Source organism: Hydra vulgaris, chromosome 12, assembly GCF_038396675.1.
Source record: "Hydra vulgaris chromosome 12, alternate assembly HydraT2T_AEP".
Lineage (NCBI taxonomy): Eukaryota > Metazoa > Cnidaria > Hydrozoa > Anthoathecata > Hydridae > Hydra > Hydra vulgaris.
Window position 1 is genome coordinate 42015001 of NC_088931.1, and position 15707 is coordinate 42030707.

The following is a 15707-nucleotide window of genomic DNA, read 5'->3' on the forward strand; positions in this document are numbered from 1 at the left end:
TGACATACAGTATCTTCATAATGGCTTGGGGAAGTTTCCTAAAATTTGGTACTCTAATAGATTTTAACTTGAGAAATCCAATAATAGCACTCTTAAGACTCGATTATCTCAAGTAATGCCTCATTTATCCAATTTTGTTCAAAATTATTGACTTGTAAATTAGTGATTTTTGGAGGTAAAATGAAGACTGTGGCCCAAAATCCCGAGTAAAAAGTTTAATTGTATATCATTATTTCATCTTAGGTCTACTGAAAAAAATTAGATTCATCATTCATTCAGTTGTCTCTCTAATACGTGATCAAAATTTGCATTTAAAAATTGTCTTTTTAGAAAAATTTAAATTTTGTAACAAAAGCAATTAAAATATTTTGTAAAACATTTATTTGAATAAAACATCAAATAGTGTCATTTATTGACTAGTTTAGGACATTTATAGTCATGGGCCAAGGGAGATACCCTTCCCTCCCACGGAAGGCCCCTACGCCCCTCCCCCAATCTCCCTAGTTTTTTTTTTTTTTTTTTTTTTTTTTTTTTAATAAAATGAATAAATAATGCAAAAACATACAATTTAATTTTAATTTTGAAAAAAAAAAAAATTTCATTATTTCAAATTGACTTAAAACCTCCTTTTATATAAAAAACAAACATAAGTTTTGTTTTGTTCTTTTTAAAGGTATTTACTTGTTTGTATTTTCTTAAAGAATTACTTTTAATTTTATAGTTTTTATATTATTTTGTTAGGTAATAAATAATAAAAATAATTAATATGGAGAAATGTGACATTGGAAAAAGTCTTAACATTCATTGCCACAAAACTGGATTTTCAAGAAAACAAGGTTTTGTTCAATTTAAAGATCTTCCTTGTGAAAAACAAGAAGAAATAATATGGCGAGCAAATTTAAAGGAAAAATATAGTTCAATAAGAATTATATGTTGTTATCATGAGCAATTCTATGGAAAATATTTTGAGAGAAAAATTACAAAGTGTTGCAATCCTTTTGGAACACACAAGGAAAGTAAAAAAATTGCTATAAAAGGTAATCTTACCTTATTTACAACAGAATTGATATGGAAATTAAAAGAAAACAATTTATTATTTATAAAATGTTTGATAATTTCAGTTATTTTAACCACGTAAAACTAAATTTGTTTTTTAGGTAATATAAAGATTTCCATAGACATGGCAAACTATTTGCAAAAAAATAATGTTTATGTAACCCCAGGTTGGAAATTCTGCAGTAAATATTACAAAAAAGCAATAGAAACTGATGAAGATTTAAATTCACAGGAGGAATGGGAATCCAAAAGTGAGAAAAAAATTAAGTTAGATACCACTATAGAATTGCTTGGAATTTCACCAGTCAAACTAAAAAGTCTTTCAAAACACAGCAAATTGCCTGTAGCAAAACAAAAGTTTGAGAACACTATTGACAGAGTTGCAAAAATGGTCTCATTAGCATATAATATTAAAGAAACTTTTTTAACAACAGAAATAAAAACAACATTAACAATGACCATGATCTAGACATTTTAATGTATGAAATAAAAAATAAAATTTCAGAGACTGACTCTTATTGCCATAAGGTGCAAATGTTAACACTCGCACCAAAATCATGGACATGTAAAAAGATATCAAGCTACTTTGAAGTGTCTGAGTATCTTGTTCGAACAGCAAGAAAAGTTAAAAATGAGAATGGAATTCTATCATTACCCGGAAAAAAAACTGGAAACCCATTTTCACCAGAAACAGTTAGTTTAGTGATTAACTTTTATCAAAGTGATGAATTTTTAAGAATGATGCCAGGAAAAAAAGATTATGTAAGTATTAAGAAAAACCAACATGTTCAAAAAAGATTATTGCTACTCAATCTTAATGAATTACATGTTGCATTTAAAAAAGACTACCCTAACGTCAAAGTCAGTTTGTCAAAATTTTGTACTCTTAAACCTAAATGGTGTATTACAACTAATGCGTCAGGTACCCACAATGTATGTGTTTGCATACATCACCAAAATACAAAATTTCTCATTGATGCCATTAGGTGGAATAAAAGTTATAAAGATTTCATGGCATTGATTGTTTGCTCTCTTGAAAATGCAGAATGTATGTTGCATCGATGTAACCAATGCCCTGGTATTGAAGTGTTAAAAAGTTTTTTAGTGCAGGAGTTTATGGACCATGAGCATGAAGAAGATGTAGTATTTAAGCAATGGCAGAGTACCAATCGTACAACACTACTTTCACAGTCATTGTCACTAGATGAATTTAATGATTTATTATGTGGCAGCATTGACAACCTTACCACTCATTCATATATTGCAAAAACACAAAGTAGATACTTGAAAAACTGTAAAGAAAATCTTAACCAAAACGAACGCTTAATTTTAGGAGATTTTGCTGAAAACTATCAATATGTTGTTCAGGATGAGGTTCAAAGTTATCACTGGAGCAAAAGTCAATGCTCACTTTATACAATTGTACTTTATTTTATAGAGAACAAACTTCTCAAACATAAATCTTTTTGTTACCTTTCAGAAGATGTTGATCATGACACAGGATTTATTTACAAGACTCAGGAAGATATAACTAGATATATCAAAGAAAATCTACCTGATGTATCAAGTGTAAAATACTTTTCCGATGGTTGTGCAGCACAATTTAAAAATTTTATCAATCTTTGTCATCACAGTAAAGACTTTGATTTAAATGCTGAATGGGTATTTTTTGCTACCAGTCATGGTAAATCCCCCTGTGATGGTATTGGTGGGACTGTTAAAAGAGTAGTATGTCAAGAAAGTCTAAAACAAATAACTACTGGGCAGATTTTAGATGTTAATTTAATGTACTCCTTTTGTAAAGCCAAGATAAATGGAATTTATTTTAAGTTATTTTCAAAAGAAGAAATTGATCAAACACGAGCACTATTAGAAAAAAAAAATTTAGGTGGAAGAACAGTTCCTGGCACAAGGATGTATCATCATTTTATTCCAATTGCTCCAAACACTATAAGTTATAAAAAAATAAGTACTGATGCATGCACTGAAATATTTGATATCATTCCAAAAAGCAAAAATTATGTAGATATTTCATTAAATATTAAAAAAATGGATTATATTGCATGTTTTTATGATGGATTTTGGTGGGTAGGGATTGCTGAAGATGTAAGTGAGCTTGATATAAAAGTCAGATTCATGCATCCACATGGACCAGGTAAAAACTTCTTTTGGCCAATGAGAACTGATGAGTGTTGGGTGCTCAATTCTGAAGTTATATGCCTAATTTTTACACCGCGAACAATATCAGGTCGCACATACAACATATCTGATTTAGATTTGAAGAATATAAACTGTTGGTTACAAAAAAAAATTAATTATGTTTAAAATAATTTTGTTTTTATTTTATTTATCTATTTTGCATTTAAAATGTCTTTAGTTTTTTTCAAATTCTTGAATTGTAGGCTGAGAAGGAGGGGTGGGGGTTTAAATAAATCACAAATCACTCCCATCTTATTATGTCAATGACTATATTAGTCTAAAACTACATAAAGATATTGATTGTCAAAATGTTTTAAAAACGTTTTAATATCTTTGGTTTTAAAATTTATGACTTAAAATCGTAAAAAGATCTTTGAAATAAGAGGTAAGTATTTATCGATTTGAAGTAACGCAAATAAACTGTTTCTCAAACTTAAACTGAAAAAATATGTTTTTAAAATGTATTTTAACAATCAACTATTATTTATTCATTTTATGTAAAAAAAATCTAGGGAGATGGAATGCGGCGTGGGGCCTCCCGTGGGAGGGGAGGGCGTCTTCCTTGGCCCATGACTATAAATATTCTAAACTAGTCAATAAATAACACTATTTGATGTTTTATTCAAATAAATGTTTTACAAAATATTTTAATTGCTTTTGTTACAAAATTTAAATTTTTCTAAAAAGACACCATTTTTAAATGCAAATTTTGATCATGTATTAGAGAGACAATAAGATGAAATAATGATATACAATTAAACTTTTTACTCGGGATTTTGGGCCACAGTCTTCATTTTACCTCCAAAAATCACTAATTTACAAGTCAATAATTTTGAACAAAATTGGACAAATGAGGCATTTCTTGAGATAATCGAGTCTTGAGATTGCTTTTTTTGGATTCCTCAAGTTAAAATCTATTAGAGTACCAAATTTTAGGAAACTTCCCCAAGCCATTATGAAGATATTGTATGTCAAAGTTGCTTTGTAGTCGCTTCAGAAAATCACTAAAATGCTGAGTCAGCATTATTTCAAGTGACGATATCTCTGGAACCCATTGGTATTTTTAACTAAAATTTTTGCAGTTATTATTTTTTTGATATGGACTGCAAGTGGTGTAAAAATAAACAAATTCTGAGACGTAAGGGTGTCGAAAATTATTTTTTTTGGATGATTTCATGTATTTTTACCCTGTATAAAGCCAAGCTTAGTTCCTACTGTACCCATGCCACTTAGAAAAACATCAAAAAGTCTTAATAATGTTTGCTGGCAAGAAGAGGACGAGTTAGCAATATTTAAATCACAAGAAAAAATAGAAAGTAATAATGTTTTATATAAAAAGTTAAAAACTAATTTATTTAATTTTGCTTTTATTAATTATTTATGCAATGAAATATTACACAGGTCAACAAAAAAAAAATTTTTTTCTGGTGCCGAGCAAACAATTTGTTTTTTGTATAGCATTTCTCATTTTGATTTCAAATATGTAACTCTTTTTTTACCATCAGGTCAAGTTGTAAAGATATTTAGGTTCAAATCTTAAGTATTTAGGGTTAAGTCCCTAATATTGTCGAAAAAAAAGTTGTTCAAAAGTATGTCAACCTGGGTCTCAAAAGAAGCGTATTTTCATAGAGAATTTAGAAAACATAAATATTTTTCCTTAAAATTTATTGACAAAAAAATTATGTGAAAAAATGCTAAAGACTCTTAAAAAAAAGTTAACAAAATGTTATTCACCAAAAATACACAAAATACTTATTTTTATTACAAATGAATAACATTTTAAAAATATCTATGAAAATACGCTTCTTTTGAGACCCAGGTTGACATACTTTTGAATAACTTTTTTTTCGACAATATTAGGGACTTTACCCTAAATACTTAAGATTTGAACCTAAATATCTTCACAACTTGACCTGATGGTAAAAAAAAAGTTGCATATTTGAAATCAAAATAAGAAATGCTATACAAAAAACAAATTGTTTGCTCGGCATTAGAAAAAAAATTTTTTTTGTTGACCTGTGTTATATTCAGTCTTCAGACTTTTTAAAGGAAAGTGCTATTGCTAGACTTCTTCTTTGCATATATAAAGATCTCACTTTTGAAGCATTTCATTGTGGAGTTAAAATTAGTGTTATGACTTTATCATCTAACCGAGTTTATAATATGAACAAATTTCCTCATATCCAAGAAGCATTAAGATTTTTAAATTGTTGTGAAATAACACCCAAAGAAGAAGTTGTATATCAACAAATTTTGTCAATGAATAAAACATGTATTGGGGAAAAAAGTATTCAATTGAAACAATTGTGCAAGCATTTGAGTATTTTTCTCTTTCACGATCAGCCTACAATCGCATCAGAGAAGATTTTGAACTTCCAAGTTTACGTACTTTAGGAAGAATTACATCTAAATGTAAATCTTTAGATGATACCACTTATATCAGACATATTTTCTCTAATCTTAGAGATGATAGACAAAAAACATGCATTTTACTTCTTGATGAGGTTTATGTTAAACCAATGTTGCAGTATCATGGTGGCATAGTATTTGGTAAATCAGTTAACAAACCTCATCTGTTAGAAAACACAGTACTGAGCTTTTTGGTTGTAACATTGTTTAATGGACCAAAATTTCTTTACAAAATGTCACCAGTCAGAGAACTTGGTGCTGAGTTTCTTTTTGAACAGACAACCCTGATTCTTGATGCAATTTTAAAAAATGGGGGCAATGTTGTTGCTATAGTCTGTGATGGTAACAGAGTCAATCAGAAGTTTTATAACTTTTTTGAAAAAAAAAGAAGCATGGTGTACTAAAGACAATATTTCTCTTTTATTTGATTTATGTTCATTTATTAAAAAGTATACGTAATAACTGGATCACAGAAAAAACTCAAAAACTTGAATTTTATTGAAAAAAATAGCACGGTGGGTTGATATTATTAATTTGTACAAGCTTGAAATGAAAAGCATTGTTAAAATGTCTAAATTAACAGAAGTTTCTGTTTATCCAAAGCCATTTGAAAGACAAAAAGTTATCACTTGTCTGCAAGTGTTTTGCGGTGAAACATTGTCAGCATTAAAAAGTCATCCAGATCTGCATGAAAATGAAGGGATGATTATTTTCATCTCTAAAGTTGTTGAATTTTGGAAAATTTGAAATGTTCACAGTCCATATGCAGACATTTGTTTGAAAGATTCTAATCGAGCTGCTATTGCTTCTGCTAATGATGACAATTTAAGCAAACTTTCTGCAATGGGTGATTTTGCAATACAAATGAAAAAAATAGAAAAAGGAAAAAGAGTCAAATTACTAACAAGAGACACTGCTAATTGTTTAGCTCAGATCTGTTATGGTTTGGTTCAGTTGTCAAAATATCTTTTAGATACAACTCATCAGTATGTATTAATAGGCAACTTTACAACAGATCCATTAGAAAAGCTCTTTGGAAAATTAAAACAAGGCTCAGGAGGAACTTATTTTATTTCCGTTCAACAAGTTCTTGAAAAAGTAACTATATACCGTACAAAGTTGCTATTAGAGTTTGAGAAAAGTTCAGATGTGTTAGCCAATCTAGGTTCAGATCACTCTTGTCCAAAATGTAAATTTTTACCAAGTGAGGTTATTTGCAACATTATTGACAATTTACCTGCTCTGTGTGATTCATTGACTGTTGATATTAAAATGTCATTAGTTTATATTGCTTGACACCTTTTATTTCTATGAAGTGTATGGAAATTTTGTAAAGGACATAAATCAAGAAGGTTTAACAATTCCTGGTGACAATGTTTGTCAATGGCAACTTACTGTTACATTCTTTTTTATGAAGTATATAATGACACTTGTCGGTCATCACTGTGTAACCTCCTTATGATGCTATCAGAATTTTATTCATTAGGTATGCAAAGACATCATGGATTAACAATGACAAATATTTTATTTAATAATTGTTGTTGACTCTATTCACCTCGTTCCCCCAAGGAGCCAAAGCAGAAGTTGATAAAACTTAGCGCAAAGTAAAGTTTTTGCAATGTTTTTAACAAAAACTGTAAAATAGTGTTTAGTAAAATATCTAAAAAGCTTGTATTTACTTTTTATTCTCTAAAGATTTTATCTCTTTTTTCTTAAAAATACCTCAAAAACCCATTAATAAATTTTGTGGTAAATGCTAATATTAAATTATAGCAAAATATAAATCTATATATACTAAATTGTTTAAACATAATTAGTTTTAGATATGTTTAAGTTAATTTAAAATTTCTATAAATGTTATTCGTTAGTTATATTACAATGTTAGTTATAAACAAAATTAAAAAAAAAAAAGAATATTAAATTCATCTTTTCACTTTTTAAAACTTACTTTTAGTAATCATAGTATATCATACAAACATCATACAAATATTATATTCATGCGAAAATCACCTAACTGAAAATGTAAACTACTGCAAAGTAATATTTTTAATCTTGCCTCGAGTTTTTTACACAAGCCGCGCGTTGGCAAGGCCTGTTGTATAGTAAGCCATGTTTTTATTCAATAAAATGTAACACATAAGGTAAAAATTTTAATTTAAAAATTTTATTATTTTCATATAGTTTTTAATACCAGAGTGCACATTTTATTTTTCATTTAGAATCTTGTAAAATTCATACTTAAGGTTATCTCTTTAAATCTATAAACATTATTAGTGAAAACAAATGGCATGTTTAAGAAATAGTCTTTTTTAGAAAATAGAGGGTACCCTATTTAAAATAAAATAATAGTATTTAAAAAAAGCTTGTGTTTTATATACTCTAAATCTTGTAGTTTAAAAAGTTGATAAAATGGCAATTAAAAATATTTATTATATTTATTTAAATATATTTCTTATATATGATTTCATAATGTTGTATATGTATCCATATTTTATTATATGCTTTCATATTTTAAAGTTGATATTTTTTATTTAGCCAGGTGGAGCTGGAAGAAAGCATCTAGATTTGTTCAGACCTTCTGATTCAGCAATACATGAGCATGTAGGTTTTTATTTTTGTTTATGCACCAATATGCTGATGAGCAAAACACGTATTCGACTTTTTTTCAGTTGCTTGTTGTTTTCCAACATTTTCAATCAAGATATTAATGTCAGTTATGCATATTTCGCACTTTGATTTGGATGAATACTTAGAGATTTTAATTGAATTTTTTTTCTTATAAAATTAAGGAGACAATTATCTTTCAAAAGTTATTTATTATCATTTTTGAAGTAATATGCATTGTTATAATAAAGTATTATTATAATAAATTAAGTTAATTTTTTAACTAAAAAATGAGTGGCTACAGTAAATTTTTTTTCTAATATATGTTTGTACTCTTTTAAACAAAATTTTTTTTATAATCTTAACTGTTAGGCTAAAACTTGAAATTTTAGTGAATTCTGATTTTATCCTATGTTAAATAAGTATGTAAACTATATTCACTAAATCTAAGCTCTATATCCATAACATCTAAATCCATAACTAAATCCACTTTTAATGACCATGTAAATGGAAAGCATCCTAATATGGTCGGTAAAAGAACCGTTTTTGTATGGTAAATGGTGGTAAATGGTTTTGTGGGACTTGTTCATTTTTTTTTTTTAATTAGATATAATTTCAATCTGAATTTATATTTTTGAATGCAATCATTTGTGACTATCTGTAATATAAAAATCAAAATCTGATAATTAAATGCATGTGGGTCACTGTGGACCAGAGATGAGTTTAGGTTTGATGGAGTGTCACCTGGGATTTTTTCACTGATAAGTTATTGTTATCATTATAGTAAAAAGATTTAATCATAGTTAAAATTAGTTTCACTTGCTAAGACAATAAAATTGTCAAATCAATTTTCAAATAAAATGTGCGAATGAGTAAGTAAAGTTAAACTGAGTACCGAGTTTTACGTAGAAGACCTCTTTAATTCGCCGTATAATCATTTAAACTAAAATTTAAACTTGCTTTAAAATGTTACTGTTGCATATTTAGTATACTAGACTACAAATTTGACTTTTTCAATAAGCTAAAAAATCAAAGAGCGCTTCTCCGTCAATGAAAACTGTCTGGATGTTACTCTTAACAATAAGTAATAATACTTATTAAATAAAAGTACCAAATATATCATGTCTGGGAACAGTTTCTTACGTGATTCGGTTTGTGCAGTGTGTTGGGTTGAAAAAAGTGCAAGATGTAAGTCGCTATCTGAAGTCACCAACCGAATACAAGATATTATCAAACTCTACATATATGATGGTTATGATAAAAATATTATGAGTTTTTCTAATGTCATATGTGGTAGTTGTAAACGAAATTTATACCTTCTTAAGAGCGGTCATACTTCTAGGGGATCATGGGGACTTCAAGTTGCTAACGTATTTTTTTATACTAATACTAATTATATTATAATACATATAATTTATATGTATACTATTTCAATTTTATGTAAAAAAGTTATATTTGTGTGTGTGGATGTACTATATTGGTGGTCATTTATTCCTGTTTATGCAATTGTTAGCAATAAATTTCAACAATCCATTATTTATAATATATATTTAGACATACTCTAATATATAAGATAACTAAAGCAAATTATTACAAACAAATCTCTTTGTATAATTTATTGTTAAGTTGTAGTAGAATTTTGTTAATTTATAGTCTGAAATGCTTTAGATTGATTGGGCCAACAAAAGGAGATCTTCTAATCCATATTTGGGTGTCACTATTTCAACATTTAGTGAACCGAAAGTCGCTGAAAACGTATGCATTATTTGTTTTCTTGTTACTGGACAAGGCATTTCTCATCAGTGTACCCAAGCTGCTGCTGTAGACAACTTAATTGGTCACTGTTTACAATTAGGAGAATATGCAGAACAAATAGCCAGTGCTTTAATTAAAAAAAAGAACGAGAGCAAAGGTATAGAAAAGGGACATTTTTTAAACTAAAAACACGAGGAACACCTAACTCTATTAGAGTTGGAGCTCCTAATTTAAAGAGTAACAGAAGCAGTAAACAACTTTCTCTTCAAACAGTCATGGAACTGCAAGTCTCTCTTGAACTTTCTGATAATGCAACTAAAAAACTTTGTTCTACAATTAGAACTGGATTAAATAGAAGAGACTCTGTGGAAGGAAATATAGTTCAAAAACTAGATAGTCATAAAGAACAACTAGATGAATTTTATAGTGTAGAACAAATTGAATTTGTTTCTAACCAGAATGAAGCTATCATAAGAGATTTAGTATATATTAAAAATCCCTCTGATTTAATCCTGCATATTATCAAAGAAAGAGATTTAAATCCAGTGTAAGTTTTGTACGAGTTTCTTTAGATGGTGGAGGAGGCTTCCTTAAAGTTGTTGTGAATGTTTTCGAAGAACAAGAATCTGAAAATAAATTTATGAATAGTGGCGTTCAAAAAGTTCTTATTATAGCGATTGTTGAAGATAATCCTGAAAAATATGAAAACCTTAGATTAGTGCTTGAGAAACTTAATCTTGAGGATGCAAACTATTATATTGCTTTTGATCTTAAATGTGCCAATGTATTATTTGGTCTTTCATCGCACGCAGGTAAAAAAGCTTGTTTGTGGTGTAGTGGCAAATGTACGCTTGATATAGGAACTCTTAGAACTATTGACAATCTTGATTCCTGTTATGAAGCATATATTAAAAATGGATCTATCAGATCGTCCATGAAGGCATTTGATAACATTGTGAACAAACGCCTAATATATCTTAACACTGATAAAAATACTTTTCTAGTAAATTTAGTTGCTCCACCTGAGCTGCATCTTCTCATTGGAGTAGTAGATAAAATATCAGGGTTTCTTTTAACTGAGTGGGATGGTTTTAAGTTGTGGTTGAAAAAACACTATATAATTAAAGGAGGATATCATGGAGTTGGTTGGGATTATAATAATGCAAATAAAATTTTAAAATTGATTGATGAACTTCAACATGAAATGCAACTTAAAGTACCTTATCTACTTTCTGTAATCCAAAGCTTAAGAGCTTTTAAATCTGTAAAAGAGCTTGTTTTGGAAGAAATCTCGATTCTGACTCAGAACACAAAATAGTGTTGTTTAAAGATGCTTTTTTATGCCTACAGGAGACAGCTTCTTCACTTGGAAAGACACTAACAGTGTCATGGAAAATCCATATTATATGCTGCCATGTTTTTCCTTTTGTAAAGCATGCAGGATGCGGCTTGTCAAAGTATACAGAACAGTGTGGTGAGGTGATTCATGCAAAGTTTAAGCCTACGTGGCAAAGATATAAATGTAATACAGATCATAAAGATTATAGAGATTAAAAACTGCTGTTGTTGATTTTGGAATTAAAAGATTATAATATTGTATAGTTATAGAAATTATGTTTTGTAAAATTTTTCAATTTTATTATATTGTAAAATAAAGCTGCCTTAGAAAATGTTGTGGGATTTGAGCAAAGGGACAAATATAACCCACAACTTTAGACATCCCATGCCCACCTGTGATAAATAGGTTTTCAATAAAAACTTTTTTACTGACATGAACTAAATCAAAATTAATCAATAGATTTCAAATTTCATCAACAAATACTTTGGCATTCAAGAGTTGTGGCCATGTTAAATTAACAACCCCCTCATTTTTGTTGTTGGGGGAGGGGGTTCATAGTTTTGTGATTTTTTCACTCTTATCAAGTGAAACTAATTTTAAATATGATTAAATCATGTTAGTATAATGAAAACAATACTTAATCAGTACAAAAATCCCAGGTGACACTCCATCAAACCTAATATGCCTTCTGGCCCACAGTGGGGTGTCTATGTTTATTTTTTACAATATAAAAAAAAGATTATTTTCACAACTTTTATTTTTTCTATACATATATAATGGAATTTAAATTAACATGCACTGCATGCCATTTCAAATTTTTTAGTAATGATTTTATATCTAAGTAGTAAATATAATATAGAACTTTTTTTTAAAATACTGAAAAATTTTTATTCAGCTCGTAGAGCTCTACAAGATTATGTAAAAATATTTTTAAAATTTTAAAGTTTAATTTTTTTTTTAATGATGGTTTAGTTATTTAAATTTTGTGTATTTAATTTTAAATTGTCATTTTTAGCTTATGCATAAGCTTGATAAATTTAGTTATAGAAATCAATAATTAAAATTAATTATTGATTTCTATAGGAGGGGTTTATTATATATAAAAGAATTTAAAAATTGTCATGCATGATACAAGATAAAGTATTTGAAAAATGTCAAATTAGTTTTTTAACACAGTATTTTATAAGAATATAACTTTATAAATATATCATATTATAACAGTATCATTTTATAACTAACTATAACAAAATATACAATATCATTAAATTTATTTTTAGTAATTTTTTTTAAAATTTTCAAATCAATATATTCATATAATATCATTGATTATATAATAGTTCATTTATTCATACAGCTATGCATGAAGTATTTATTTATTTATAGCTATGCATAAAAGTTTATGATTTTGTAAGAAAATGTTGAATCTTTTTGTATTAAAGTGTAACAGAAATAGATTTTAAATTTTTTATATGTTTGTTGATAAATATCTGTTAATAAAACATCTGTTGACAAAATATGTTTTGATAAAATATATGGAAAAACTATCCAATTTCCATAAGTTTATAATAAGGCAAAAGTTTCATCAGCTATTAATTATTGATGCATAAGACATATAATAGTTTAAATATAAATTGAATCAATAAAAATTAATAACACAAAAGAATAATTTGTTTCTCTGGTACTTCGTATTACCTGGACTTGATTGATTGAATTGATGGTTTATTTTTTATAAATCATCAAATTCTATCAGCTGAGGGTTTGAAACAGCCTTTGAATAAGTATTGGTTGAAGATACTTTACAAAATATTTTTTAAAACTGATCGAATCAGTGCAGAAATAAGTTCTATTCAGTGCAGAGATATTTGCATATTAACCAAAGAAGGGTACTTTAAATATTAGATTTATTTAACTTCAGGCAACACTTTTTGATTTGCTATAAAATGATTTTTAAAATTAGTTTTAATTATTTTATTATTATTTTTAAAGCTAAATGATTTTTCTTTTTAAAAATAAAAAAATTTTTTTTTTTTAATACATTAATAATTTTAAATTATTATCAATAATTTTTATGCATATTATGTACAGTGTTTTATGTATAGGAGTATATTAGGTTGCATTTTGCAGTTTAATTTTTTAAATCAACATTTAGTACAAGTATGTTGTGGCTAAAATTAAATAGTTCTTGAAGTAACGTTCAAGTTAATGATTAATTCTAAATTTTAGTTTTTTATATTATTGAACGACAATAGTCTTAATATTATGTTAATGTATTTTTATTTATAAATAATAAAAATTCATTAGCACAGTGATTACAGTGGTAACAACGGTTTCTGCTAGAAACTGTTTAATTTATGATTTAGTACAAAGAATCAAATTTTCTTAGAGGTGTTTAAAGTTTTTTTTTAAATGAACTTTTGAATTGTTGTTCGCTACTCATTGCCAGGAAATTAAATGTTTATTGCGTTTGTGTTTAGATACTTGTTGTTTTGACTATTTGTCTAATGCTGTTGATTTTGTGCCTAATGCTGCTGAGTTTATTACATAGTAATTAATTATATTATCTTATGTATTTTTTTTTTTTATAGAAAGAATTGCATCAAATATGTGACATAAACTCATAACCCACCTAAAATGATTTTAATGTTTTATTTCATATTTTTCTATTAAAAATTTTTTCAAATGATCAATGCAATGAACTGGTATAAAAAATTCTGGAATTGCTTTAAAGGATAAGTTTTCAAAAATTTGTGCAAGAACTAAGTTAACTCAAATTCGAAAAATCTGTATATGAAAATAATAAAACTGTTTGACTATTATACAATAGTATAATAGTCAAACAGTGTTATTTTGATATTTGTATCATCGATGAGAAGGTGACAAAAGTGAAAAGTGACACCGCAAACTTCCAGGGAGATTGAGGCAGAAAAAAATGTAACTGTTGTTGAGACAGGTACTTACATTTGAAGCAAAAGAATGGGTTGTTGCATACACTGGTAAAAAAGAACTATTTTTAATAGAATACAGTGCCTGTACATACATAATTTATGATAATACAATCTGGAAGTGAGTACTTTATGACTTTTGAACAAGTTTTTGAACAAAATTCTCAAGAGATTAAGAATTTTTTTCACAAACTTGTTTTATAAATTAATTCTTACGGATTTCAAACAGCTTAAATGATCAAATTTATTTTTGGAAACTTGATTCAAATGATTCCGTTTAGAGCTAAATCATTTAAGGTGGTATACCCCCTTCAAAATTATCTTGGAAGTGAAATCTTATAGTCAGAATTAAAATTAAGCCTATAAAAGATCTTATTAAACGAAATCGAATTATAAAATTACAGGTGGTTATGTTGTCATGACAATCACCTAAAATGGCGATTATAGGAAAATATGCATGTCGCACTGTCAAAAATATCTCAGATTCTTATCGAGTATTCAAAGTAAAACTTGGCCCAATTATAAAAAACAGTTTGATCTATGCAATCTGCCAAAAGTTTTTTAAATCTGACTATTAGTTTCCATGTAGCACAGTGTTCATGTAGTTCATAATCTGTGTAGTTTCCACTACACAGATTATGAAATTTTTAAATAAGCAAACTTTTAGTGCTGAAACAGCAATATCTGAAATGTTTTATAATTAACTTTTGGCAAATTGCATACATATAAAAACACATCATTGCTGAAAATTTGATTAAAAACTGATTACTAGAAAATGAAATAACTGTGACGGGAGATTAAAAAATTGAAGTTAGCAAAAAAACACTTTAAAAATTAAAAAAGAGAAAAAAATGCAAAAAAATATTTTTAAAGCAAAATGTTTAAAAGCTACCAGCAGCGTAAAGAGTTCCTTGTTTTCATTTTTGTTCTTTTTATTGCCTCTGATTGTTTTTCTACACAACTTTACATCAGATTTATTTTTGTATGACGATTGAGACAAACGTATTTTATTTTCTCTATTGCAGCCATCTATCATAAATGTTCCTGGAATCATATTGAGTTTTTCATAAGTCATCACTGATGCTTTTCTTCCAATGTTAAAGTTTGCAATAGCATCATATGTTGCAAATTTCAAATGTAACAATGAACAGAATTTAGTTTTCGGTACTCGTTCCCATATCATCATGTCAAGACTCTCATTTTGGTTCTGAGTTTTTCCATGCATAGATTTTGCAAGTAATTCATTAGAGATAAGTTCTTTATAAATTGGCTTTAGTAACTCAATAATATCACGTGGCAAAAGATTGATTGGGATGTTTTTGATCAACATTGTGCTGGCACCAACTTTTTTCACCGTTTGGACAATAGGTGTGATAATTACTTTCTTTTGAGGAAGCAACATG

General features: G+C 27.6%; 2 protein-coding genes across 3 annotated transcripts in view; both read left to right on the forward strand.

Moving 5' to 3' along the window:
- LOC101239100 (DENN domain-containing protein 2B) overlaps positions 1-15707 on the forward strand; it is a 71452-nt gene that overhangs the window by 10789 nt on the left and 44956 nt on the right. For both annotated transcript variants that reach the window (XR_010642449.1, XM_065813308.1), the window contains exon 9: positions 8200-8265. Coding sequence is in view for 1 of the 2 variants with exons in the window: in XM_065813308.1 (XP_065669380.1) it covers positions 8200-8265 (66 nt within the window). In the remaining variant the exon portion in view is untranslated. The remainder of the gene's footprint in view (positions 1-8199; positions 8266-15707) is intronic.
- Positions 621-3835, forward strand: LOC136088746 (uncharacterized). The gene is made up of 2 exons (XM_065813307.1): positions 621-1037; positions 1158-3835. Exon 2 carries the CDS (start codon positions 1534-1536, stop codon positions 3379-3381), a length of 1848 nt encoding a protein of 615 aa, XP_065669379.1. The 5' UTR covers positions 621-1037; positions 1158-1533; the 3' UTR covers positions 3382-3835.